The sequence below is a fragment of the Panthera tigris genome, chromosome D3 (genome assembly GCF_018350195.1).
Source record: "Panthera tigris isolate Pti1 chromosome D3, P.tigris_Pti1_mat1.1, whole genome shotgun sequence".
NCBI lineage: Eukaryota > Metazoa > Chordata > Mammalia > Carnivora > Felidae > Panthera > Panthera tigris.
In genome coordinates, this window is record NC_056671.1 from 18181062 (window position 1) to 18207269 (window position 26208).

At 51.8% G+C, this 26208-nt stretch overlaps 2 protein-coding genes across 8 annotated transcripts in view; one reads left to right on the forward strand and one right to left on the reverse strand.

Moving 5' to 3' along the window:
- Window positions 1-50: 50 nt before the first annotated feature.
- KCTD10 (potassium channel tetramerization domain containing 10) lies at window positions 51-26157 on the reverse strand. 2 transcript variants are annotated; one of them, XM_042962820.1, is made up of 7 exons: window positions 25666-26157; window positions 19564-19777; window positions 10410-10579; window positions 7587-7676; window positions 7226-7278; window positions 5796-5991; window positions 51-1893 (listed from the first exon to the last, which is right to left on the reverse strand). In XM_042962820.1, the coding sequence occupies exons 1-7, from the start codon at window positions 25666-25668 to the stop codon at window positions 1669-1671; spliced, it is 951 nt and encodes a 316-aa protein (XP_042818754.1). In that variant the 5' UTR covers window positions 25669-26157; the 3' UTR covers window positions 51-1668. The 2 variants fall into 2 exon arrangements, with proteins under 2 accessions (XP_042818754.1, XP_042818753.1); XM_042962819.1 differs by having other exon boundaries at window positions 7587-7673; window positions 25666-25767.
- Window positions 26070-26208, forward strand: part of UBE3B (ubiquitin protein ligase E3B) — a 52525-nt gene continuing 52386 nt past the window's right edge. For 5 of the 6 annotated variants that reach the window (XM_042962807.1, XM_042962806.1, XM_042962808.1 and 2 more), the window contains exon 1: window positions 26070-26199. The gene's annotated coding sequence lies outside the window, so the exon portion shown is untranslated. The remainder of the gene's footprint in view (window positions 26200-26208) is intronic. The other variant, XM_042962810.1, reaches the window with a different exon arrangement.

Sequence of the window (26208 nt, forward strand, 5' to 3'; positions counted from 1 at the left end):
TAGTAGGAAAGTCTCCCACACAACAGTTTAAAAAGCATCGACCCCGTACATGATTTTTAGGTTCAATCAAGATTGTTTTAGAGTTTTATTGGAGGCTTTGCTGCTGGATACAAAATAAAGGCCTATGACTGTCTCAAGAAAGGCAGTATGTGCAAAGCCTAAGCTGTAAAAACCATTTCAAAATATAAACTCGTTTTTTTTTTTTTTTGGAATACATGGTGTCAAAGGCTGCCCACGTTAACACCTTTGGTATAAAACAGTAACATTTCCCTTGAAAAACAGACAAATTCCATCCATTCTGTCACACACGTTCACATCTTCCTGTAACTACTCTACCTAATCTAGTCGCAGCCACATCAGCCACAACGCACTTCTGTCCCTTCGTGGGCGCAGAGGAGACTGGGAGGTAGGTCACCGAGAACGTCCGTCTTGCACAAGCAACCGTGCAGACAGCCGGGCTCCAGCGCGGGCCCCCTGCGCCCCACAAGCACACGTCCCCGCCCACAGTCGCACACGTCCCTTAAACATGAACACACACACTTAACTGGACCACAAAGGATGTGCACAGCCTCAAACTCTTGCTCCCTGTGGTCACTCCATACTGTAAAAATCAGAGGCAAAGACAAAAAGGGGATCTCCAGGTGATGGGTGCCCTGAGACTGTTGGTGGGGGTGGTCTTCCTGCCTGGATACCAGGCTCGGGGAGGGGAAAGAGTCCGGGCCACGTCCACTTTCTAAGCAAAAGGCAGGGCTTCTACCCGAGACAGCCCAGCTTAACAGAGAAGAAGGGTGAAGGAGGAGGAATGGATCCCAGGAAGCAGCGGTGTGAGCTCCACCTGTAACCAGGCCAGACGGCCTTCCCAGAACGGGGTTGCTCAACAAGGAGGCCAGGTAGAAGGGGCAGGAATCAGGGAGAGGGCCAGGACCCCAGCACTCCCTGCCGGGGACGGCTCTGCCCTCGGCCAGGCATGTGGGGTCCCAATGAGCACGGACCACACGTCAGCCCAGGGGGCAACAGGCCTGCTCCTTACCCAGAGTTACGCCAGGACAAGTTAGAGGCACGAAGCTCACAGGTCCTATCTTCCACGCCACAAACTGCAATCATTTACCAATAAGCCATAGGCGCAGAAATCCTGCCGCCGCGGGTGCTTCCAGCAAAACCCCGGATGGCCGCCCAGTCTATAGCACACAGGAACCGGCAGCCAGTGTGCTGGGCTGGAGGACGACGACCCAGGATGCTCACGAGAACGTCTGGTGGCCACCAACTAACTGGCAGGATCCCCCTCGGAGCCGTCCAACTGAACCCCGAGGGAATGCCGCCCCGAAGCTCAAATAGGTAGTCCACACCCACAAAAATAAATACTGCAGACAACATCTCTCACGTCCGCTTCACACCCATTCATACTTTTCTCCGAGAACCAAGAAAGCCTGGCTCCAAGGATTCCCCGTTTCCCACGGAAGGGGGAGACCTTGGACTCCACTTAAGAACAAGGGTGCATTCACCTGGGGAAAGACAGTCACCTGGTCGAAAAATATCAAAATCATCATCTGGCTTATTACAAAAGTATCTCCAGACTCCGGGGGAAGTGGAAGGCGCCCGGAGCCTGCAGGAATCGGAGTGAAGAGCAGGGGAGGAGGGAGGAGGGAGGCGGCTCGCTCGCTCGCTCGCTCACTGGTGGAGGTGCGCCCGGTCGTCGGGGCGCTTGATGTGGATCCGCCGCACGCGCTCGATCCGCTCCCGCTCCCGCTCCTCGTCCTCATCCAGGTGGTGGGAACGTCCGGCCGCCCCGCCCGTGGCCTCCAGGAGCGCGTTGTCGGGTCCTCGGCCGTCCTGGGCCTCGTACAACAAAATATTGAGGGTCTCCTCATAAATCCGGGCCTCTGGGAACTCCACCTGCACCCCCACAAAACACAAGGCAGGTAGGTTAGCATCACACACACACCCCACCACCTCCGCTGCCTCCTGGGGTTGCCAGCAGGGCCCCTGGCCCCTTCAGGCCCCTAGGATGCCGTTTAAGGCTGTCCTTACTATTTTTAAAGTAGTTTTGATTTTCAATAGGCAGTACTTACACACGGTGCTCGACACACAGGACACAAAAGGGACGCGGTGCAGATAAATGTACGTCTGTACACACACACACTCACACGCTTTAGAACACACAAAAGGTGACCCGCCACACACTTCACCTTTTGCTTTCCCCTAACACAGGCGATCCTTCCCCATCAGGGGCTGTAAGACTGTAACGACGCAATTAACCGATTAGGTCGTTTCCAGCATGTTTCCACTAACAACAGACCTGTTCCCGTGGAGCTGTTCCACACCTCGGAGCAGCCTTTAGGGCAGCAGTACTCTTTGTGAGCAGGGACCAGCTGGAAAGGACATGACCCCTCCTGCGTGGCGAAGCTCTGTGACTGCCTGGTACCCTTCGGGGCTACGGCGCCATGAACCAGAGTGGGGCTGCACAAGTGGGTCCCGGGCACTTGACTCACAGAGACTTGGCTTTCAAGGGCAGGATTCGGAGGTTCTGAGAGAAATGGGGAGAGTGCATTCTACTCTATTTCCCACGGAGGCCACACAACCAGGAGAGAGAGCACGCAGTGGCTGAGGGCTGTGACACAGAAATAGTGGCGGCCGGATTGGGGGGAGGGACCAGTCTGGAGTAGCCTCTAACCAGTAGTGAGGTTATGCCTTCTCCCCCACCAGTACTGTCCAGAGGGAGGTCAATGCACCCTGTGACCCTGAAACTGGCATCAGCTCAGAGAGCTCCAGAGGGGCCACCCGATACCCAGAGACTGAAGGAAAGTTCTCGGTTTTCTTTTTTCTTTTCTCCATTCTCTTGCACCCCAACCCTCCCTGCCCAAATCCTGTGGCAGCAATGGCTGGAGACTGTGGGAGTCAAAACTCTGAAGGGGAAGCTTCCTTTCTAATGAGAACTGTGGTCTCATCAGGATGGAGTGAATCTGGGCTACTATTTTCCTCTAGCTTCTTTATGCCGTTAGGCTGCAGGTAAGGATACAGTCACAGGCAGTGTGTGGGAGAGCAGGGAACTGAAGCCCCAGTCTCCGGTCAGTGGGCTGAAAAAGGGGAGCCCCAGGGAAACAGCACCAGAAGATTGTGAAAGAAGGGCGCTCAGGAAAGCAGCTGCTTGGGGTTGTGCAGGAACTCCTGGGCCTGAGCCTGGCTGCCGATCCGTCCCTCAACAGCACGCACAGAACGAAGCAATGGGCCAGACCGGTGCCACAGGCGCAGACTGGCCCTCAGTGCAGCACGGATCTGAAGGCTTTGAAAACTGGATTGTCATTGGAACGGCAACCCAGAGCTGGCTGGCACTTGTGACCTGAACCCAAGTGGGTCAACTGCCTACTAAAACAATAAAAAAAAACCAAAAAAACAAAAAAAAACGTTCTCTTTAGGATTTAACAAGATCTAAAAGCCCTCTAACATTCGGGATATCCGGGATACAATTCGAAAGTTTGTGTCATCAATGAAGAACCAGAAAAATCTCAACTCCTGAGGGAAAACAGAATCAACAGATACCAAGTCCAGGAGGCCACAAATGCTGGAATTACCTGATGAAGACGTGCAAGCAGCTATTATAAAAACATCTCCACAAGGAAGGGTGAACTCTGTTAAGGCGAATGCAAACACAGGAGGTCTCAGCAAAGAGACATAAGATAGAAGACCCAAACGAAAACTGTTACTGAAAAATACAACACCCAAGATAAACACACACACACACACACACACACACACACACACACACACACACACACACACACAAACTTACTGGAAGGGCTCAATAACAGAATGGGGAGGACAGAGAAAAGAGTCCATGAAATTGAAGACAGAGCAATAGAAGTGTCAGTCTGAACAACAGAACAAAGGAGACCAATAAAGGGCACAGCTCTGTGCTTTATTAACACCAAGTCCCTAGTGAGTCGGAATCAAGAACCAAATGGACAACATACGTATTAACTATCTGCTTAAACTTTAATTTCAGCAAGCCAAACCCTTTCCGGCTTAACCACAAAAGACAGTTAAATGATTAAAGGAATTAGTAAAGCACTTGGGATGCTGTACCAAGAGGGATCGCAATTCTACAAAAACCCCCAAAAGGAACATCTGTACAGTTACTTGGAACAACAAAATACGAGTGTCAGCCCCAAAGCACAGTCCCGAAGGCGTGGGCCAGAAGAAGGAACCTGCGCCTGTAGGGGCAGCCGTGCCCCCACATGACCCCCTGCAAAGCCAGGCGTGTGCTTCTCCTGGAGAAAGGAAAGAGCCCTGGGGACACGACAGCAGAGCAAAGGGAGCTGTGGCTAGGGGCCCGGGCCCATCACCCTGAGCCCCACCTCTATCCTATTTCAAAAACACAAGCACAAGCTCACTCCAGAACCTGTTGGTTAATCTATAAATAGTTGGGATCAGATCATGAGGCCTCTGAATCCCTTGTTCCCTGTTAAACTCTAAAAACGTAAAGTCAGTATTTTAAAGCTTAATCAGATTAATATGATGATCGTCCTGTTATTACCCAAGGACAAAGGCAACCCGTGTATATAACAAAACCAAACTGACAAGGCGGGGGAGCCAATGACAGATGGAATTCACAGCCCTAAAAAAAAGTTCACGGGAGAAAAGAGGCATGCGTCTTGCTGATGTGGTAAAGAGAAGCGAGCGAATCTGGTCTCCCTGCCCTCTTTGAAAAAAAAGGAACCTTAGGGGTTTTCCCTCCTTGGCTATCTTTAACTAGTATGTATCTTTCAGGATATATTCCAAATACCAATGACAAAATGGTTTAGAAGTTAAAAAAAAAAATGTTTACAACTCTGGTTTCTACTGCGTGGTCTCATGTTCTCTCTGCCTTTTCTGCCCAGGCTAGCTCTAGAATCACACACAACTGTGCGCTCCCGGGGCCTTACTGAGGACAGTACCCCAAGTGGGTGATGCACAGTCTTGTGCATGAAAACCTGCCTGGCAGACCCTGCAGGTCCCTGGTGATCGGGGTTCCCTTAGCAAGGATCCGAGGGAAGTGACAGAGTGTACTGGGGGATTTCTGTTTTGAAAAGAGGAAGAAAACCGAGTTGCAGAGCCCAAGAAGAGTAAGCAGAAGACCTCCAGGGAGCGAAGTTCAACGAACAGAGCACCGCACCTCCAACAGCGCCTTGCAGCATTACTGGTTTGGAGACGATGATACGGAAGTAGATCCACAGAGTCCGGATCAGTCAGGAAGCTGCGTGCTCAGAAGGAAGCCAACAAGCACGCCAGCTAAGGAATGCCACGCAGGCCCTGCGAGGGTGGAGGGCCACTCCAGGTCAGTGGGTCAGAGGGCAGACAGACGGCACAAGTCATAGGTTGTGACTAGAAAGCCAAGGTCAAGCTCTTGAAGGCAGCACTGTTCCTCTGATGACTGAGATGGGATGGGGCCACGCTGGTGGGAGATGGTGGTGCTGTGGAACAACAGGCCCTGTCCCGTCACCGACAGGAGACGATGCAGGTGGCGAGGGGACAGCGGCGTGAGGATACATCTGAATCGACCTTTACAGCCAAGGGACTTAGGTGCAGTATGACTGTCCCTATTTGCTCACCGTCAGAAAGGAAAGGCCATTCTGTTTCTGCAAGACCTACAGGCGACTCTCCGGGGCCCAAAAGATAATGACTGTTTTCACCATGAGCAGTCGTGCATCAAGGAAAGCATTTTCAAAGCTTTTCCCTCTTTAGGTTTATTTTGCTCAAGGGGAAAGGGAAGCGGTGCGTATTCTGACCAGTCACCCGGAGCCGTTCCCCGAAGGGCTTACCTTGGTCTGTTTCTTCTCCGTGGCATAGACAATGGAAGTGCAGCAAACCTCAGCGATCTTGCGGCCCTGCCCGTAAAAGGACCAGCAGCAGATTTCATCCCCGATGACGTCCTTTATGAACAGGACCCTTCCATTAAAGCGCAGAGAGAGCTTATCAAAGAGCTCAATGTTTTTCAACATATTGTCATCAGAATTGCTGCAAAAGAGCATTTGATTAGGTGACCGCAGACCGGTACTAACTGCAGTTGAGTTGTTTCCACGTCCCTTTTCAACCTCCCAAGGAGCCCAGAAGAAGGGCACCGCAGGCCCCGCTGCTCCACCAAGGAAAGGGAGGGCCAGAGCAAACAGGTGACTGCCCGAGGCCAAGAATGCCAGAGCCAGGCCTCCAAAGAGACGGCTCTAGCCCCTAAGCCTGTGCTCTCAATCGGCCCGCCAGGGCGGCCGCTTAGCTGGGCTCTGCCGGAGATGAAACGTGAACAACTTGGCGCCTGTGGGTGCACAGGCACCAGGTGGGGAATGTGGAGGGAGCCCCACGAGTGGCAGGACAGAGCTGTCCAAAGGAGACTCTTCATCTTGGGTCCATTTGTGGGTCTTGAGTAACCTCATTATACCCCCTACAACTGAGAACACATGGTCCCAAGAGCCAGAAGGCATTCTAGAAACCTGTTACGTATTGCTGGTGGAAATGTGAAATGGTGCAGCTGCTTTGGAAAAACAGTTTAGCGGGTCCCCAAATGACTAGAGCTAGGGTTACCAAAGGGCCCAGCGATTCGGCTCCTAGGTACATCCAAGAGAGACGAAGACCTCTGACCACACAGAACACGTGTGTTACGAATGTGGTCCGAATGCTCACGGCAGCGTTCGCGATGGCCCCCCCCAAAGCGGAAATGACCCTGAGCACCCGTCAACTGACGAATGGATCAACAAGATGCAGGAGATATCCATACGATGGGATATTACTCAGCCATAAAAAGGAAGGAGGTACTGACACACGCCACGAGGATGAAACCTTGAAAACGTGCTAAGGGAGAGAAACCGGTCACAAAAGGTAATGTGTTGTATGATGCTGTTTACATGAAGTGTCCAGAGTGAGCAAAGCCACACAAGCGGAGGCCAGCGGCTGCCAAGGGTTGGGGGTGGCGGGGAGTGAAGAGTGACTGACAATGGGCTTCTTTCTGAGGTGGTGAAAATGTTCACAATGTGGGTAAGCGGTGATAGCTAAACAAGTCTGTAAATACACTAAAAATCACTGAATTATATACTTCAAAAGGCCACGGTGGATGTGAATTCAGTCTCCTGTCGTCTGTTACCCTGGGCACCCTCCCAGTACAGACAGCCACCCGCACTGGAAGGTCAAAGAGGAGCCGCGCCCGGCCTGTGTGAGAAGCTTTCCTGGCGAGGGTGGGTGGCCTTTATCGCTGACACCTTACCTGGTATACGAGTATTTGTTGTTACTTCTGTTGTAGAGCAGCTTCACGGCTGGCTGCAGGGTGTTTTAAAAAAGAAAGAAGAGAGTCACTCGGAGCGGAGGTACAGAGGACCGTGGGCTTCCCGCGGGGCTGGGCCCTGCCACCAGGCCCAGAAGGCAGCTGAGCACAGCTTGCAGGCTGGCGGGGGGCGGCGGGGGTGGGTGTGTGGGGAGGGAGACTGCAGGAGCCCATTCTAGGGGAACAGGTTCCCATTCTTCACCGCTTCTCAGGCCTTGCTCAGGGACTTCTATAGGTTTCCATTTCAAAACGGATTCATGATTTCGGTAGCCAAAGACACGCCACAAGGGTGCTTCCAACGTACCTTATTTGACGTTGCTATAAGTTTCTGCTCTTCCTTGGACGAAGTGATGACAGGAACTTTGCAGAAAGGCTCATAAGTGTCTTTGTTCTGCTGGAACAAAACACGCTTTCAGCCTGGGAGGCCTGCCCAGCAGTGGATTATTTAAGCTGGCCTGCTGGGTAAAGACAGGTGCTGGCGAGGGAAGGTGGGGCCACCGGCGCCGGGAAGAGAGGAGGATTCTTACCACCAGTGAATCAGGGGGAAGGGGAGGGGAATGGCCAAGGGTCGAGTTCTCTAGGAAGTCTGCTCTTTGGTCAGGGCGCTCAGTAAACCCTAACAACGAGGACACGTTTCCGCCACCCAGGGAGCCACTTGAAAATAAACTCTAAACACAGCGGATGGAATATGATTGTGTAGAAACACCTAAAACCCCACTGCAACAACCGTGGAAGAACTTAGAAAGTATAAGCCTACGGAGAAGGATGGGAGAGGGGAAAAATCTGAGCCTGGGAAGCAGATGAGGAATAACCGAGGAGAAAGAATCCTAGAGGTTCTCAAAGAACACCCGTGAAGGCTGGTGGGCAAAGGGCCAGAGCAGAGGATTGCTAACCAATCAGCAGAAACACCGGTGAGACGCCCCAAGTACATCCCCTTCCCCTGGCAGAAGAAAGGTCTATCTTCCTGGAGTGGTTTGTATGGGTGAGGACAGGGCTGAGCCACTCTTCTAAAAACAGGGGGATTGAGCGAGTGGTCGACACACTAAACGGTGAGCCCCAGCTCCCAACTCCTTCCCCTACTCAGATGGCAGAAGGCCGCCAGTCAGGCTTCTACCCACCAGGCAGGAGAGTGGAGGATTCCTCCACGGGGAACTGATCCGTCCAGGAAAAGGCTTACAGACTCGGACACTGGGGATTCCCAAGGAAAAAGCCTTTTCATCCGCCAATGAAGCCCACTGGACGAGGCCCACCCATGCACCACACACACAGCTTTTCAGAACTCTACTCTTGAATTTTAACAGACCCGAGATCATCAGATTCTATGTGGAAAGCCTCTCAACCGTGAGACTGAAACCAAAACAAAGAGAAAAAGTAAGGGAAGGAGCCCAACGATGAATGCAGCAGAAAGAAAACTTCAAATAGTATTATCAGATAAAGGAGAGCACATACGGAATCCTATGAAATAAGATCAGCGTTCTAGAGAAGAAAGAGCACTCAGAGAACATGAAAAGGCTCTGGGAAATTAGAAATATGATCGTAGAAATGAAAAGTTCAACAGAAGGGTTGAAAAGATAAAATTGAAGAAAACCTCTGAGAAAGTGGAACAGAAAGATAAAAGTGAGGGAAACTGGGAGGAGGTCAGTTCTAGAGGTTTAACTTCAGACTAACAGAAACCACAGAAAGGGAACCTGGAGGGCGTGTCTCTAAGACAAAGATGAAACCGATTCACTGGTGTGTCTAAACACGCCAATAGGAGACCGACCTTTCTGACCATTTAGGGATCAATTAGAGATATGTACTTAGAAAACCAAGCAGACAAAACAATGAGGCAGTCACTAACTCTGGCAAACTGAAAAGTTGCACAATAAAAAATATTCACTGTATACTCTGTGGCTCAACGATTAACAATATTTAGACATCACAACGTAAACTCTGAATACTGATTTAACCAAAGCTGTGATAAACACTATATTGGAAAACTGGAGAAGGAATATGGGTACCTAAGTTTGGTAGTGGTTGGTGGTACTGCATGAGCAAAAATTTAATTTCTGTCTCGCAACAGATGACATTGAAAACTGAGATGTCAATAGATAGCGTAAGAAAGTAAACAGAACTGTTGAAAGAAGTAACAGAGGAGAAAGATACGATGTACACACATTACTTTAACAAACCTAAAAACGAGGGGTGCCTGGGTGGCTCAGTCGGTTAAGCATCCGACTCCTGACTTCGGCTCAGGTCATGACGTCATGGTTTGTGAGGTTGAGCCCCGAGTCAGGCTCTGCGCTGACAGCTCGGAGCCCGCTTGGGATTCTCTCTCCCTCTCTCTGCCCCTTCCTCTCTCACGCACATACGCATGTGTGCTCTCTCACAAAATAAACCAACATTAAACCAGCATAAAAATGAAATAAAAATACGAAAGTAAAGGCTATAGCATTCAGTCAGATTTACAGTGAGTTCACAGACTCGCAGGTCGAGGGGGTACGTGGAAACAACAGATCGCCAAGGAGTCAGGCCGTATGGGAACGGCTCCAGCGGAGGGCCAGAAGACATGTGGCCCGAGGGAGGCACAAACAAGAGCCTCGTGCATACAAATCCAATTCCTGTGGCATTATGAAGGAACTCTTCTGATCCTCGACCATGTTGGAATTTTGCCTGAAATAAATGGCCGCCGGCTATGTCTAGAAGCATTTTGGTTCTACAGGGATTTTGCTATCACCAGAGTTGACCCCAATGATCCTAACCCAGGTGCAGCTGAGGAGTGAGGGGTGTCTGAGTCTGCAGAGATTACATGAGGCTCCCAACAGTGACTGGTGGGGTGAGAATAAGTCCCGAGATGGGTCCAAAAAACTGATCAAGTTTTACAGCCCAAAGCTCAGTACTGAAGGGTTTCAATGTACACATGAGATGACCCAGCACCATGGCGACTGAGCACAGTTAGGTGGCCTGAGCATCACAGGGAAGCCTCTAAGGGGTCCCTGACCCAAGGAGAGAGGAGCTCCAGGGATACTTGTGAACCCACACGTCTCAGTGAGGGAGGAACTGCCCCCATTTTGTAGAGAAGGAAAATGAGAAAGGCAGGTGGGCCCAGCACCTCCCCACCCTTATGGGGAGAAAGGGGGATACCTACTTGTAAGGCTGCCTGGCATTCTTCCACCAGGCCCTGGACCAGGTAGTACTTGGCTTCTGCCAGCAGCTCCTCGATCTCCCGGCGGCTCTCGGGCAAGGGGACCGCCCCGTCACGAAGGTAGTTGAGTATCGTACCAAAGTGTTTCCCACACCGGTCGATGAGGATCCAGCCTGCGGCGGCACGAGGATGAAGGGAGGGCCTAGTTATACGGACACTCGTCTCTTGGAAGGTGCTGAGGAGAACTGGGGTGTCTCTTGGCTCCCTCGGCCTCCCAGGCCGCAGGACCGCAGAGGGGGCTGTAGCCCCACCTGCCCAGCGGTCAGCGAAGGGCTGACCGAGCCCTGCCTGGGAAGCACTGCAATGGTCTCCAGGCCCTGCTGGCTGGAGACCACCCCAACCACGGACTCACCTGCTCTTGGGCTCTTTTGGATGCCAGGACCCCTGGGGCCTAAAAGCGGGTTTCTAAAGTACCCTCAAAAACCCCTTAGACAGTGCCTTGGACATCCCAAGAGTGCACAACACCTGGATAAAATGGGTCCAAATGACCACACCCCAATGACTGGGGAAAAGCGTGAGGTAAAAATACCTACTCCCTCTTTCTACGATGCTTTCAGGTTGTCAAATAAGCAAAAGACGGCAACGTGTGACTCCCCAGAGGGATCCCCAACGCCCCCCCGGCACCACCACGGGACATTCCACCCTCGACTCCCCAAACAGGCCCTTACTGGCTAGTGACAGCGACTGCAGAGGAGACGGTGAACCCGACAGCCCCTGCCCCAGGCAGCCGAGTGTAACGTGGGGAGACGGAACTCGCTTTCATTAACTATGGCAAAACGTGCCGACTGCCGACCAGAACCAGGCACGGTGAGACGCCCTTGGGGGTTGGGGCCAGCCGGGCAAGCCTTTCCTTTGGCCTCTCGATGGCCTCTCGAGTCCGGGCACCGGCCTGCTATACCTTCACTAGGAACCCCCAGGCTCCCACAACTCATCTTCAGAAACACCAATACCCCGGAGCAGGGTGGGGTGGGGTGGAAACTGCAGCAGGAAACAAGACCGGAGCCTGGGAGTGGAGCGACTGAAAGGAGAGGCTGGGATGAAGCAAAGATGTGGTACGACTCGTATGGCTCGACAGAAGCCAGGGCATCTAGAAAGAAGCCAGTAGAGGAGCGCCCCCTCCCCCAGGCCAGCAGGGCAGCCCCAGCAAGGGGTCTCCCTCGGTCTCCTGTCCCACATTACAGGTGCCAGGACGCCAATGCACGGGGCAGGGGGGTTCAGGCGGGAACCAGCAGTTTTATGCCCCCCCTCCTCCGGGTCTGTCGCTCAGTCTGGGAGAGGCGCACACACTTCCACTCCTAACGCCACGGCATCCCGGCCCAAGTCCCCCTCTGGCCCCCAGGCCCTGACCCCAGACAGAAGCCCAGAGCAGCGAAGACACCTCTTTCATATCCAGAGTCACAAGTCTGTCCACCACCCCCCACCCCTTCCCTAACCTGGCCGTGCCAAGTGCGCTCTCGGGGTTTCCGGGCGCCACTTGGTGGTGTTCGCCACAGTCGCTAGGCGAGTTTGGGAAGAAGGCCATTTCCATATTCCCGTCCTACAAACTCCTCAGTCCGACCCTTCGGTCAAAGGCCCGGTCTTGCCCTCCAGACGTTTGCACTTGACACTTCCACACAGCTGCGGTTTCCGGAGCGCAGCGCGAAGAGCCCTTCCCAGGGTGGCAAACACAGTGCAAGCGTGTGGCCCGGAGTCACACCCTGGCCTCGAGGAAGGAAGAGGCGTTCGCAGGCATGGTCAATCACGGCACCCTGACAGTGACCGCTGGACATCATCCCACCGCTTCCTCCTACATTTGAGACGACAAAGCACGGCTGTGGTATCTGCCATGCAGCTCGGCCGCCTCCGGGGGCCTGGAGCAAGCAGCACGAGTGAGTGTAGGTGGGCCGGGCCGGAGGCTGACCGGAGAGCACGTGCCCTGCCCCTGGGGACAGAGCACGGGGAGGCTCTTCCTCACTCCGGCAGAGATGGCCAGGCAGAGATGGCCAGGCAGGAACGTGGGCCCAGGGCCTCAGGAGCCTCTGATATTCCAAGAGAAGCCAGAAATGCAGGTTTCTCCGGGAAACCTCCTGACTTGTAAATAATAGTGAAGCAAAATGTCACTAATCCACGCTAGGGCAAATAAGACCTATCTGCAGGCCACCGGCTTACGACCTGCTATCCTGGATCAAGTGCTTTCCCTCCAGGGAGCAGAGAAGGTGTGGAAGGATCATTTTATCTTCCCAACAGATCTTTCAGAGGGAGGCTCAGTCCCCTGCATTGACCACAGATGACAACAGAGACTCGGAGGGGTTCAGGGACATTCCCAAGTTGGGGATGCAGGACTTGATCACAAAAAGCAAGTAAGAAATTCACAGGAAAGCTCCTTTTCACCAACTGAGAAGACGCGCAGGATCTCAGTCTTCAGGGAAACGGCAACCAGTTTAACTTGGCGATTCTGGGAAAAAAATGTCCATGTTCTGCCTTTGACGCATGGACAACTTAGCCTGCTCAGCAAGAGCAGGGGCCCCTGAAATCAATTATCCAAGTGACAGTCCGGAGTTTCCATAAACGAAGAGACAGACCGTGACATTGGGCGCCAGCTCAAGAATGCTGTCAGGAAATGCTTGTGGTGAAGGAATCATACTTTGGACAAATAAGGGCAAAGGAGCGAGGCGCGCTCGCCATGAGGTTTCAATTAGCATTTTGATTTTAAAATATTTTAGTTGCTTTCAAAGCCAGAATCTACCCCCTTTGAAACAGCTCAAATGCCTGGCGTGTAGAAAAGCCAATGGAAGTCAAGCAGCTCCTGGCTTGTGGGGCGTCTTTGCTGACGCCCCGGAGCACACAGGCTGTCGCGGAAGGCTGTACAAGTCAGGGCGGCCTGGGGTCGGGGGGCCCATTCGGCAAGGCTGAAGAGCAGAACAGGCAGAGGCAGACCGGAAGGCTCTGGAATGGTCTGGGAGACGCCGCACGACCCGACGGCTAACAGCAAGGGCCTGTGTCGGAAACCCAGTTCTGCCGCCTACCTGCTGGATGACACAGGTGTTTCACCGAACCTCTCTGTCCTCCAGGTCCTCTCCTAAAACTGGCACCCCACAGGGCTGGTGTAAAGGCACGATGAGAGAATGTACTGGAGACACGTAGCACAACGCTGGGTCTATTGGCAGCACTCAAATGAGGTCTCTGACAATGAGCCCTTTACGCGTCTCTTCATCACTGCTGGAGGACAGAGCAGTAGCGATGTCCGGAGGGGGCACAGTCCAGCCCGTGGGAGTCTGCGTGGCTTTCAGGGTGAGCCGGGGAAGGCTTCTCTCAGGGACAGGGGACTGGGCGACAAGGCCTGCCTCCTTGTGCCACCAGCACACCGAGTGCTTCTTGCTCCTTTCCCTGCCCCCCACCTCTGGGGCTTCACCGACCTCTTCTTAAGGTATTTATACTATTTCGGGGGTTCCCAAACTTGCCTGTTCATAAATCACCTGAGGCACTCATTACATATTCAGATTCCAGGAAGCTGTCCCATTCCTGAACCAGAATCTCTGGGGCAGGGTTTCTCAGCCTCAGTACTAGCGACATTTTGGAGCGGATAATCCTATGTTACCGAGGGACTGTCCTGTGCATCACTGGGTATTTAGCAGCATCGCTGGCCGCTACCCACCAGATGCCAGCAGCTCCCACCCTCAAATTGTGGCAATCAGAAAGGTCTCTGGACATTGCCAGATGTCACTTGGAGGTCAAAATCATCCCTGGTTGAGCACCAATGAGGTAGATCAAAGACCTAAATGTAAAAAAACAATGTAAAAATGCTATCACAAGTCAGACTGGAGAAGATATTTACAACATAAAATCACAAAGAAATGAGATCCAGAATATAGATTTTCACAAAGCAGTAAGAAAAAAAAAGGCAAACAGAAAAATGTGTAAATAAGATGCAATCAGGCAGCTAAACGATGAAACACAAATGACCAATACACATAAGAAGATGCTCAATGGACTAGAAATTAGGAAATGTTAAATAAAATGACAGAGCACCAGCTCATAACCGTCAGATCGGCAATAATTAGGAGGTCCGACCGTGCCCGGTGTTGGCAAAAATTCAGACCACTGTGGGGAGTGTAAATCGGCACAACAGCTAATACCTAATCAAGCCAAGGATGCTCTCCCGGATTCCCCTTCTGCAAATAAGCTCCAGGAGAGAGCTCCCAGGGGCGGGTAAGATCTTAAATGCTGTAGCCCTGGGCCTAGAGCCTTTTCATCTACCACAATAAGAATATGACTTTCTCTGTGTGCCATGACGTGGCGAAGGCTGGGAAGCGCTGCCCTGGAGAAGCTCACACGTGCCAGAGAGTGTTTGAGAAGGGCAATATTCCCGACAGTGAACACTGGCAGCAGTGTGAACAGCTATGGCCAGAATACGGGTCCATAAACTACAGCATATTCCCAAAATGGAACACAACTACCGATATTTGAACTAGAGCTACGTATCGTTCACGGCTAGATTTCACAAGCATAATGCTAAGAAGGCAAAGAGGCTACAAAGGACGTAACACCACTTATATGATGTCGGAAAACACACCAACTCTGCCTTGTTTGGGGACAGACACTGCAGAGCAAGAGGCATTCACTACACATTCACATCAGTGGCTTTCACCACCAGACGCACAGTAGATTCCCCTGCGGAGCCCCTCCAAGCCCTAACGCCCCGACCACACAGCTGCCCAAGTACATCTGGCTCTCTGGGTGCGTGGGGACCCAGGCAGCAGGATTTAGCTCCCAGGTGACTCACTATGCGGCCAAGGTTGAAATTCACCTACTGACCCCAAAGTCAGGCCAGTGGTTACCTCTGGAAGGGAGAGAGGCAAACAAAAAGGTAAAGAGAGGCCACATCGGGCCAGGCAATGTTTTCTTTCTTGTCTGAGTGAGGGTGATGTGGAGAACAAAGGCAAAAGAAATGTAGAAAAACTTAAATCTCCTTACAACTTGCAGCCCATTGACACGTACTGGAGACAGGGTGACCTTCCCTCAGGAACTCAGCTGCCTAGGGGCAAATGGCAACCTTAGGTTGACCTCAGCCCAACCTCCTGGATCCTGTAAGTCTTTGTTAACATGTAAAAACCCATTTGGGGGGCGCCTGGGTGGCTCAGTCAGTCAAGCATCTGACTCTTGGTTTCAGCTCAGGTCATGATCTCATGGGTTCGTGGGCTGGAGCCCCGCGTGGGGCTCTGTGCTGACAGTGCACAGCCTGCTTGGGATCCTCTCTCTCTGTCCCTCCCCCACTTGTGTGCGAGGGCACTCTCTCTCTCTCTTTCAAAATAAATAAATACACTTAAAAAAAATCCATTTGGAAACTTCCTTTATCTTTGCCCCCCAAATATATGTTAATAATCAGTCTCCAAGCATATGGCCCACTGATGCACATACATCTGAAGGGTCTCCTAACTAAGGTTTTGCTAGATAGTAGTCAATGACCTTATTTTAACACCAGCTAGCCCCTCAAGGTCCTGGAAGCCTTCCTTCCAAATTCCTTAGAGACCTACCTTATTCCCAACCCACTCCCAACTTAGAAGTATATCATCGGTCACTCCTTACAATCCCAGCGCAGCTCTTTCTACCCACGGGTCCTGTCCCTGTGCTTTAATAAAACTTCCTTTTTTGCACCAAAGACGTCTCAATAATTCTTTCTTGACCGTTCGCTCCCAGACCCTAATACTTCTCATCAGGGGCAAGAGGCAGTTTGTTTTATTAATCACAATTTACAAGCTCTCACCGTATTTCAGAACTCTAATTTAAGGCAGGAAGCATGGAGATCGCAGGGAAACCACGAGGTACTACGGTCTTCCCATGTATTACACCTGACTTTCCCACTGGTTTTCAAGGAAACGTGTGCTGATAATAAGATTAATGACTCCGTTCTTTAATCTGGTTCACACACTCCCTCATTCCAAGAACATTAGCAAGAGACCAGAAACCACGGGGGAAGGCGGTGGCGGGGGGAAGCACAGTACCAAGCAACAGGGACCAAATAGGCAACTAACTACAGGCGAGTTCTAAGGCAGAACTCTTACTAAGGCAAGGTCCCAAATAAATCCATGTTGACAAGGAATCAGGTAAAAATCCCGGCACTGTAAGAACTGTGCTCTTCTGGGGAGGAGTGTGGGAGAGGCCTGCTCATTGCCAGAGTCTTGGCCGTCTTAGAAAAGCCACCCTTTGGGCGTAAGGTGCAGAACACTCATCCCCAAGGCCAAGGCAGGCCACTTCTCCCCAAGGCACCGCTAAGACCTGCTTCTCCACAGCCCCTTACAGGGCTCCTCCCCCCACCCGGACACCCCACCCAGGCGGGATGAAGCGAGAGTGAACAGCGCCCATTTAGAGAGTCTTCCAACTGTCAGGCACTCCACCAAGAAGTTTCTAATGTTAATGTCCTCTCTCACTCCCGTAACAATCCTGAAAAGCACTGCCATTCACAACTGAGGAAACAGGCTCAGAGAAAGTCACCCGCCCAATGTCCCATTGCCAGTAAATGACAAACGAGCCTAAATTAGCCCAGTGCCCGATACGCACAGAAACGGCTCCATCAACGTTAGCTGTGACTGCTACCGGACTCAAACCCGGTCTGTCTCACTCCAACACCCAAATCCACTCACTCCAAACCTCCCCGTTTAGGAACTGAGCGGTACAAAACTCCAACAGGCAGAAGCGGGAGAGAGTCCACCACTCATCCTGGGCCCCAGGTCCTCTCCGGGAGCAACCAGTTTCTCAAGCGCCCTTCAGAGATTTCTAGCAGCTCAATACATTGCTGCTCTGTGACTTTGGAGCCCCTGTTCCTCAGCCAGCAGGACACAATGCTGGATCCGCTGGTCTCACCGAGCTGCACTTGATGTTTTGGCCTGTTTGTGGCAAACCTCACTGAAGCCCAGGGTGAAGCTGGGAGATGCAGGACATTTATCCCAGTTTGTAGACCCAATGGTGTATCTGAGGGCAACACTGAGGCCCCCGGTCAGGCTGTGCAGTGTACTCACCAGGGGCCAACGGGCTCGCCTTGCCCGGCACAGCGCGGGCTGGAAGACCAGACGCAAAGCTGGCAGGTGACCTGTAAAGGTTGCTGTGCTCAGGTGCCCTGGCCAGGGGGCTGGGCCTGCAGCAAACCAAGGACAGCCCAGGGTAAGAGCCAGCATGCCCTGAACTCAGTAGCCTTTTTTTTTTTAAGTCCTATAGCTTTTAAAATGCAGTGCTATGAGCTTTTCGTGATAGGCAGGGGGCTGGAGAGCCAGTGGAGCTCTGTGAAAACGGCCAAGATCAGAGTATCAAAGACAGCCCTGCTTCCCTGAACATGCTGGATTTTCCAGGAAGCACTGGGGACAGGACGTCTTCTAGCAGCTGTTTGGAAGCGGGACCCCCCCCCCCCCCTTGCTGTCCCTGCATCTCTCCCAGCTGGGCGATCAAAGAACTGGAGGACCAGCTCTTCCACGGCGTGGCATTAGGCCAGCAAGGCGAGGGCTTTCAAGGAGATGAGGCTCCAACTTCACTTCCAAAGCGACTCAGCTGCTTTTCCTGAGCCCCCCCCCCGCCCCCCCGCCCAAGACTGGGTAGGGCGGAAGAAAAACTACAACAATCCTGGGTTCTCAGATAAGGTCTGTTTCCTTCGGCAGCTGGGGCGCTATTGTCTCAGTCTCCACAAATACTCCCGGGGCAGTGCTGGGTGCGGCACAGCAAAGGGGATCCTCCCACTCATAAAAAGCTCCAAGCTTTCTGGGTGAGACACAGAAGGAAGCTCTGAGGTTCCAACCTCATTCACCTGATGCCTGGCCAGAAACCCAAACTCACAGGAAACTCAGCAAAACAGAACCTCCAGCCCTGCAGCTGGGCCTTCTCTAGGACACCGGGGGAATCACCCTCCCTAGCGATCAGCTCAAGCTTCCTCCCTTCTAGGATCAGAGGATGCACTCTGGGCGCCAGGCTTAGAGTCCCCAATCCCACCTACTTGTAGCAAAACCGGCCCACCTTCCCAGGAACCAACACCCCCGCAAGGCAGGGGCATGGGCACAGCAGCCAACCTCAGAAACAGGTAAGGGAGGGTCCAGCCAGGTCCTAAGCAATCTCAAGCCACAAAAGTGAGCCTCACGTGACCTGCCCCGTGAACCCAGCCAAGGTAAGAATGTCCCCCCTTGCCAAGTGCCCTTGGATTGTTTCAGGCAGGTAGGAAGCAGTTACGCTGAGGTGGCTTTAAAGAATTCTTTGCCTTGGGGCACCTGGGTGGCTCAGTCGCATCCGACTTCGGCTCAGGTCATGATCTCACGGTTTGTGGGTTCGAGCCCCGCATCGGGCTCTGTGCTGACAGCTCAGAGCCTGGAGCCTGCTTCGGATTCTGTGTCTCCCTCTCTCTCTCTGCCCCTCCCCTGCCCATGCTCTGTCTGTCTCTCTCTCTCTCTCTCTAAAATAAACAAACATTAAAAAAAAATTAAGAAAAAAAAAGGATTCTTTCCCTTCTACCAATGTGACTTTCCATGAGAAAAAGGTAAAAAGAAGAAGAAACACACACGGAATATATATCTATTGAATACCATGCACCAACAGCCCCATGAGGTGGGTATCACTAATGGGGAAACGAGAACAGGTTAAACCACCTCGTTAGGATCACGAGATCCTAAATCCAGGTCTGTCTTTGTCAGGCCCCCATCCCAGGAAGACAAGGGTCCACAGAACACATTCATGCCTCTCCCACACTGGAGTTTCACTCTGAAGTCACAGAATCATCGCTTGAGAACTGGCAGGGGACCGACTAGGGCTGCTAGTCCAGCCACAGAGCTGTGGCCTCGAGGAGGGAAGTGACTTTCTCAAAGTCACACAGGCAATCAACAATGAAGTCAAGACTGTGAGTCCCCACCCAGGTGACCCCAGCCCACCTTCACATCTCGACTTACATGTCACTTCCTTGGGGAAACCCTCCTTCACCACACCCCCCGCCCCACCCGGACTACATCTGCTCTCCCGGTTACACGCTCCCAAGGCCCCCTGCACACTGAGAGAACACCGAGCACAACTGCCATTTAACTTTGGCCTTCTGAACTCGAATGAACCCTCAACCACAAGCACGTCCCCAGCGCCTGGGGGGCAGGCTTACCTTCGCTGTCGGTGAGTACTTCCATGCGCCCGCTGAACATGGCTTTCAGCATGGTGTCCTGCTTGGTCAGTGTCTGCATGGTGGTGTAGTAGAGGGCTCCGCCCACGTTCAGCTTTACGTACTTGGAGCTGGGGCTCGTGCCCTTGAAGGAAGTGGTGCGGGTAGCAGCCGCTGGCACCGCTGAGCTCACCACACTTTCTCCTGACATCTCTTCCTGCCAGTGGAGAAGACAAACGGTCACCAGGGTCACAGCACCCGGCCCGGTTTACCTCTTTCAGACTGTGGGCTGAACCTGGCCTCCAGGTGTGTTTTGCTTGGCCCAATTATAGACTGCATTTAAAACTTCAAGATTGCTCTGAAAGTTGACGACACAGGCAAGTTCACAGAAAAATCCGGATTCCTAGCTTCTCTTAAAATTAGAGGCCGAACAGGTCAGCAGGGCAACAACTGGTGGGAGGTGGGGTACTGGTTGCCCCAAACCCCACCCAGAGAGCTCGTATACTGACCTCACCTGCTGAACCCGTGAGCAGGATTTTACCACTAACTGTTGAGGTGGGCAGACTTCCTTTCCGCCTGTTCCTCATATAAGCGAACACCCGGGGCACATCCGACAGCAGCTTGAAGCACTGCCCGGGTCTCTCTCGGTCTCCTTATTGCCATGTGCCACTGGATGGCAGAAAGTGCTATCTTTCAGCTGAACTGCAAGTGAAATTAGCCTTTATGAATTCAGTGGGGTCCCAACTACCACTCCTGACACTTTCTGCTGGGGGGAGAGGGGGAAGTGTTTCTGGGGATGAAACAAGTATTTAAAAACGCTTGGAAATAAAGTTATTGCAAAATAGAGACTTCCTGTACCAGCACCTCCCAAAACAGCCAGATCCGATGACAGTCTCCTTAATGGCACTGCCGGTTCTTGTGCCCATCTCGAAGCAACGGCTGCGCTGATTTAAGCAGGCCTAGGAAGGAGACTGGGACCTGGCACCCGTGTACTCAAAGAAAACATCTCTTCGACAGGTAAAGGCCTATGGCAGGAGGTGTCGAAGAGTGGGCTGAATCTTCTTTGATCGATCTGGGGCACAGCAGAGGGGAGGCAGCCTGACGGCCAGAACCTGGCCTGGCACTCCTATCTGGGCCGTGAGGTTCGCACTGAACGTGAACAATTCATAGCACGTCACCATCTGACAAGGCCACTCGGTGGCTGATGGATCAAGGCACAAACAAGACTACCCCATAATTATGCGTGAACGCAGACAAAAACAAGAACATCGCCCCAAACACAAAAATGACCAAACATCCCCATATCCTGACTTATGCAACTCACTGCTGCTCCTTTACCAGTTAGAGCTTCAGCCCCACTCCGTTCTTCCCACCTTCAAAACAGGAATTACTGAGACCCAGTCACAGAATTAACCCTCCCTCCTGACAGCATTCAATATCGAGCAAAGCCCTACTTCCCTGAATCCTCCCCCAAATCACCCAAGGCAAGCCCCAATCCTCTTTCCGAGATGCTCTGTGGTTCTCCCTCACGGCAATAAGGAGAGAAAGCCAACTTTGACTATTGGCATATAGTCAAAACTCCTGGGGGTTTTGACAGCACAAAACTTTAAAAAACTATATCCTGATCCTGAAAAAGGATTTCTTAAAATTCTTTATGCCTTTCTATCTTTTCTGGATCTCCCACAATTAACATGGATTACATGTATGATGGGTAAAATACAAATGTTATTCTTCAACAGGAGAAGGGACTAATGAGGGGCAACCCACTGTCCATCAATCGGTAATAGCACAGGCAATGACCAACCCTTCCGACCCCCATCCCCCCAGAAGAGTGGCCTGGAAATCACCCACTGGAGGACTCATGTCAGGGCCCTGCAGAATGACAGGAAGAACGGGCTTCTGGAGAGAAAAGTGTTTTCTCCAGAAGCGTTCCTGCATCATCAGGTGAATATACCATAAGAAGGCACGTTTTCAGAACCTCAAGCTTAACTCACCTGGGGTCTCTGTGGGACCCCTCCCCTCCAGCTTTCCTTTGAAATCAGTCCCCAGAAACCCCACACTAATGGCTATCACCAACCATTCTTCCCAGAAAAACTCTTGTCCATGGGATGATAGAAGTAGCTGATGAGAATAAAGAGTTTCTAAAAACTTTAAAGACCTAGGGCGGGGAGTGGGGGGAATGAAGGCTTATAGTTGTGGGGTTTGAGGGCAAGGCTGGGGGGCAGTTAGGGAAAATTGCCCAAAATTGAAATACTTTTTAAAGTTCCTTTTTAGATGTAATTTACACAAAAATAAGTGTTTTGGGAAATGATCTGGCATTCTGTAAGGCACCTACTATGAAACAGACAAAACAAGTCCAAGTGTACTGCAGACTGCAGTGTAGTTTTACTTTCCGATACCTTTCCAGAGATAATTTTCACACCATAAAGCATATCTGAAGTGCACGGTTTGATGCATTTGGGCCAGTATATGCATCTGTATAGCCACGACTCGGATCCAGACCGCCAACATTTTCATGGTTCCAGAAAGCCCCTCTATGCCTTCTCCCACTCCTCCCTCCCAGAAGATACCAGTTTTCATCTCTACCACCACATACAACCATTTAAAATGTAAACAATGCTGGGAGACAACTATCGTTATTTCCACCTTGTAGATTTGGATACCACATCCCAGAGAAGTTCAGTCACTTCCCAAAATGCGTTGGTACTGACGGTGGGTCAGTGACAGAGCAAGTAAAGGACATGGGCAAGTCCGGTCTGGCCTTGAGCCCATGATTTTATCAACATTCATGCTTGAAATATATACAGCAACAACATGTAAATTGAGGAGCCCCCCCCCCCACTTCTTTACGAATTAAAAAAGAAAGCTTTGAAAATAGATGGGAGGCAATGTGTGGCTAAGGGCTTGGGTTTGGACATCACGCCCGAATTTGAGCACCCAGCCCTGCCACTGATCAGTTGTGGGCGAGTCACTGGAGTCTAGTTCCATCTATGAAACAGGGACAAGGGCAGTGTCTCCCTCCAGGATTGCTGTGAGGGATGCCAGAGAGCACTCAGCACGGTCTCTGGCTCAGAGCAAACACTCAAACGCCAAAGACTCACACTATGATTATTTCAAAATGCTCTCAAAGTCTCAAATGACCTTCTCTGAAGACAATGCCCATCTCTATGGACACCCACCTGAATCACTAAGAGATAAAGGCAGAAACCATCCTGATCTAGCCTTGAGACTCCAGAATAGATGGGAAAAAAAGCTCCAAACCTTCTAGGAGCCCACCCTTCTAAAGGTCAGTCACCTCAGTACTAGGAAAGGCCCTTGGCTAAATGGTTCTGTGTTCTCGTCCCTGAGCCCACACTGCACCGAGCTAAGGACACAAAGCAGCAGACAAAAAGCCTCTCACAGCAAACCTCTCTACCGAAGACTCCCCAGCCACTGCTCCTGGGATCCTGCTTTTTCCCTTGTTTCAAAGATTTGATTCCATCATTAATGAGGTTGGGGAGGGTGGGGCAGGAGACAGCAAAACTGGTTGTGAGAAACAAAGATGGAATTCATACTTGAGGTACTGGTTACCAATTGTATTCCATCAGAAAAGTTGAACCCAATTAGGGAAGTCAAGGCTTCTCTCTTTCCCACCTCCCCTAAGTCTCCTGTAGCAGATTCTGAACAGTGGCTCTCCACTCAAAAAAAAAAAAACAAAAAACCCAGCAGGGTCCTATCCATGTAAATTCTGATGTAACTGGTCTGGGGCGTGGCCTGGGCAACAGAATTTTTTTTTTTTTTTTTAACTCCCCTAGGTATTTCCAATGTGCAGCTAAGACTACAACCTACTGCTTGAAATAGTTCTGTATGCCTTAACTAGTCTGTATTAACCTCATCACCTTGGAGAAGCTCCCCAACCTCCTGTTCTATTGGCCGAGTGAATTCTGACCACATGTAAAAATAAACCAAAGCATCATAAGCAAAAGCCGGCCCCAATCTCACAGCTTCGGAGCCAAAGACAGGAAGTAACTGTATATGTGCTTAGAAAATAAAAATCAGCCCAAAGGGGAAAAGTGTTGGCTTGAAAAGAGGCCCCCCAGACAAGTACAATAGGAAAAAAGGCACCAACTCCCTGACCCTTGGATGTTTTCTCTGCAGTTCTCGGTGGAACTGTGTCCCCTGTGTGTGTATGCTCGGGGAAACGGGCACGTGGAAAGTTTGATCAAAAATCTGAGGAACCTAGGCTACAGGCTCTGTTCCACCACTTCCGGTGTGAGGTTGAGACAAGCCTTTTGACTGACTCTCAGTTTCCTAAGTTGTAAAATGAAGTGAAGGGCATAATCTTCATAATAACCTTCAGGTAATGCTAAAGTACTTGGCACCTGGTCCTCGGCGTGGTTTCCCTTCTGTCCCTTCAAGCCTCCTTAAGAGGTCCCAGCCCCTGGCTGTACTACAGTCACCTGGGTGCACCGTGCCTGGGCTTCACCCCAGGCCAATTAATCAGAGTAGAGGAAGGGCAGCTCAGCAGTATTTAAGAAGCTCTTCGGGTAATTCTAACGTGCGGCCCAAGCTAAGAGCCACAGGGCTAAGGGGTTCCTTTAACCAGCTTGATCTCAAGTCACTGTCTTGAGGCTAATTATAAAATTTCCCCCAAACTAAAGGCATTGCTACAACTCAAGAAAGTCTGCTGTTCCATTTCCACCAAACTAAATTAAGGTGGCCCGATAACTGTAGCATTATTTTGCATCCAAAACTTGCTCATAGGGCAGCTACTGCTATTTCCAAGCGTTGTGCTGAATTACACTCTCCTCCTTTGTGTATCACGCAAACCATTGGCCGATTTCTCTCAAGGATCTAGTGAGGAAGAGATGATCACCAACCCCAGTTTTGGGGGGAGAAGATTAATAATCAGAACTATACGTGTCCTCTGACTCAGGCCCCTTTCGTTACATAGTCCAAATCAAGAAATCACTAATCTCCGGTAGGGCTTGTTAAAACAGATTGGTGGGCCCAACCCCCCCACACTGATTCAGTAGTCAGTGGTAGGGCTTGAAACTTTGGCCATTCCTAGCAAGTTCCCAGGTGATGCTGCTGCTGCTGGTCTAGAGACCAGTTTGAGAACCACTGGTTCAATTAATGCCTTTCCCCCTTCAGGTAGTCCTTATTTTGCATAAAATGGAGTAAAGTTAGATACAGAATGGCTAAGTCTTCTTCAGTAGGGTCCTTGAAACTTATCTTCTCTAAAGACTGCATTTTCCAGTTAAAGACCAAGCAAAGAAGTAAAAGCTAGCTGGACTTTAGTCATTCCCAGCCAAGGCCAAAGAGCTATTTGAGGAACAAACCCTTGAAAGATCACATGCAAACAGAAACTTTCGCACAGCTGGGTGACTGACATCCATTCCCAGCTCCTTAGGTGTGGCCACTTCGGGTCCCAACGGAAGTGACTAGATAGGTACCAAGGCGCCAGTTAAAGGCGCTGGACTCCGTGGCGAAGGCACCCTGACCTCAGGCCCCTGGCATTCCTTCAGGCGCTGGATGCACATCTGCCCTCCCCTCCAGCTCCCTCTACTTCTTTCACCCGCTTCACTAACCCTTGTGTTCAGAAGCCCCTGGAAGCCCCTTCGCCCCTTCCCCGACACCCAGGTGCTCCAGCCACAACTTCCAAAAACCCCAAACGCTCCGCCCCCAAGGAAGCCCACGTCGCTCTCTCGTAACCTAACCATTCTCTTTCGCAACACCCTCCCGTCCCGGTTTTCCACTCCAACGTCCATCTTCGACGACCCCTCTTTGTTCTCTTCACGATAACCAATCCCACTTCCAATGAGCACTCAGGACTCAGACAACCGAAGTCACCCACACACGTATCTACTCTCCCAAGTCCAAATGCTCGTTCCCGATCCCCAACAGCCAGGGACCCTCCCACCCCCAAACACACACATACAATTATCCACCAGAGCCCTTCCCCCACCCCCGGCCTCGCCCCCCTCCAATCCCCCACCCGCCTCTCCCCTTTCGCGACTGCCCACAACGCAACCGCCCCCCTCGGCCCCTTCCCCTTCTACTCAGCCTCGGCCGAGCTCTCTCGGCCGCCCAGAGCCCGCAGGTAGTGGGCACCGCCCTCCCTACCATGAAAAGTCGGAGGACGCCGGAGTCTCCAAACCCGGACTGAAAGAAGCAGGAAACACCCAGCTCGCGCAAGCCGGGGGCAGAGGCGGGGCGGGGGCGGGAACTTCCGCTGCCGCAGCCCGCTTCCGCCCCGCAGAGGGCAACTTCTGAAAGGGTCCGTCGTAAGCCTAGACGTTGTTCGCGTTCCTTCCAACCTCCCCCTCTGGGATGGGTTGCATCTCCCCTCGGCTGGGTCAGGAATTTATCCAGCTCTTGAACGGTCTGCTTTTTTTCAGCTTCCAGAAAGGAGGGCAAGATGCAGGGAGGTTGTTCTTCCCGGGTAAAGAAGCTCTGCGGAACTGTCGTTTCCTGGAGCTGGATCGTTGCATCCCAGCGGAGCTCTGAGCTAGGACACCCCGGGGCAAGATGGCGGTCGGGCCTCGGACGCTGCCCCGGGTCCGGCAGAGCTCGAGGGCACTGAGCTGAGGCGGCGGTAGCTTCGGCCCCGACCCGGAGCGCGGGGGCCTCGAGCGGATAAAGGTCTACGGCCTACGGGTAGCGAGT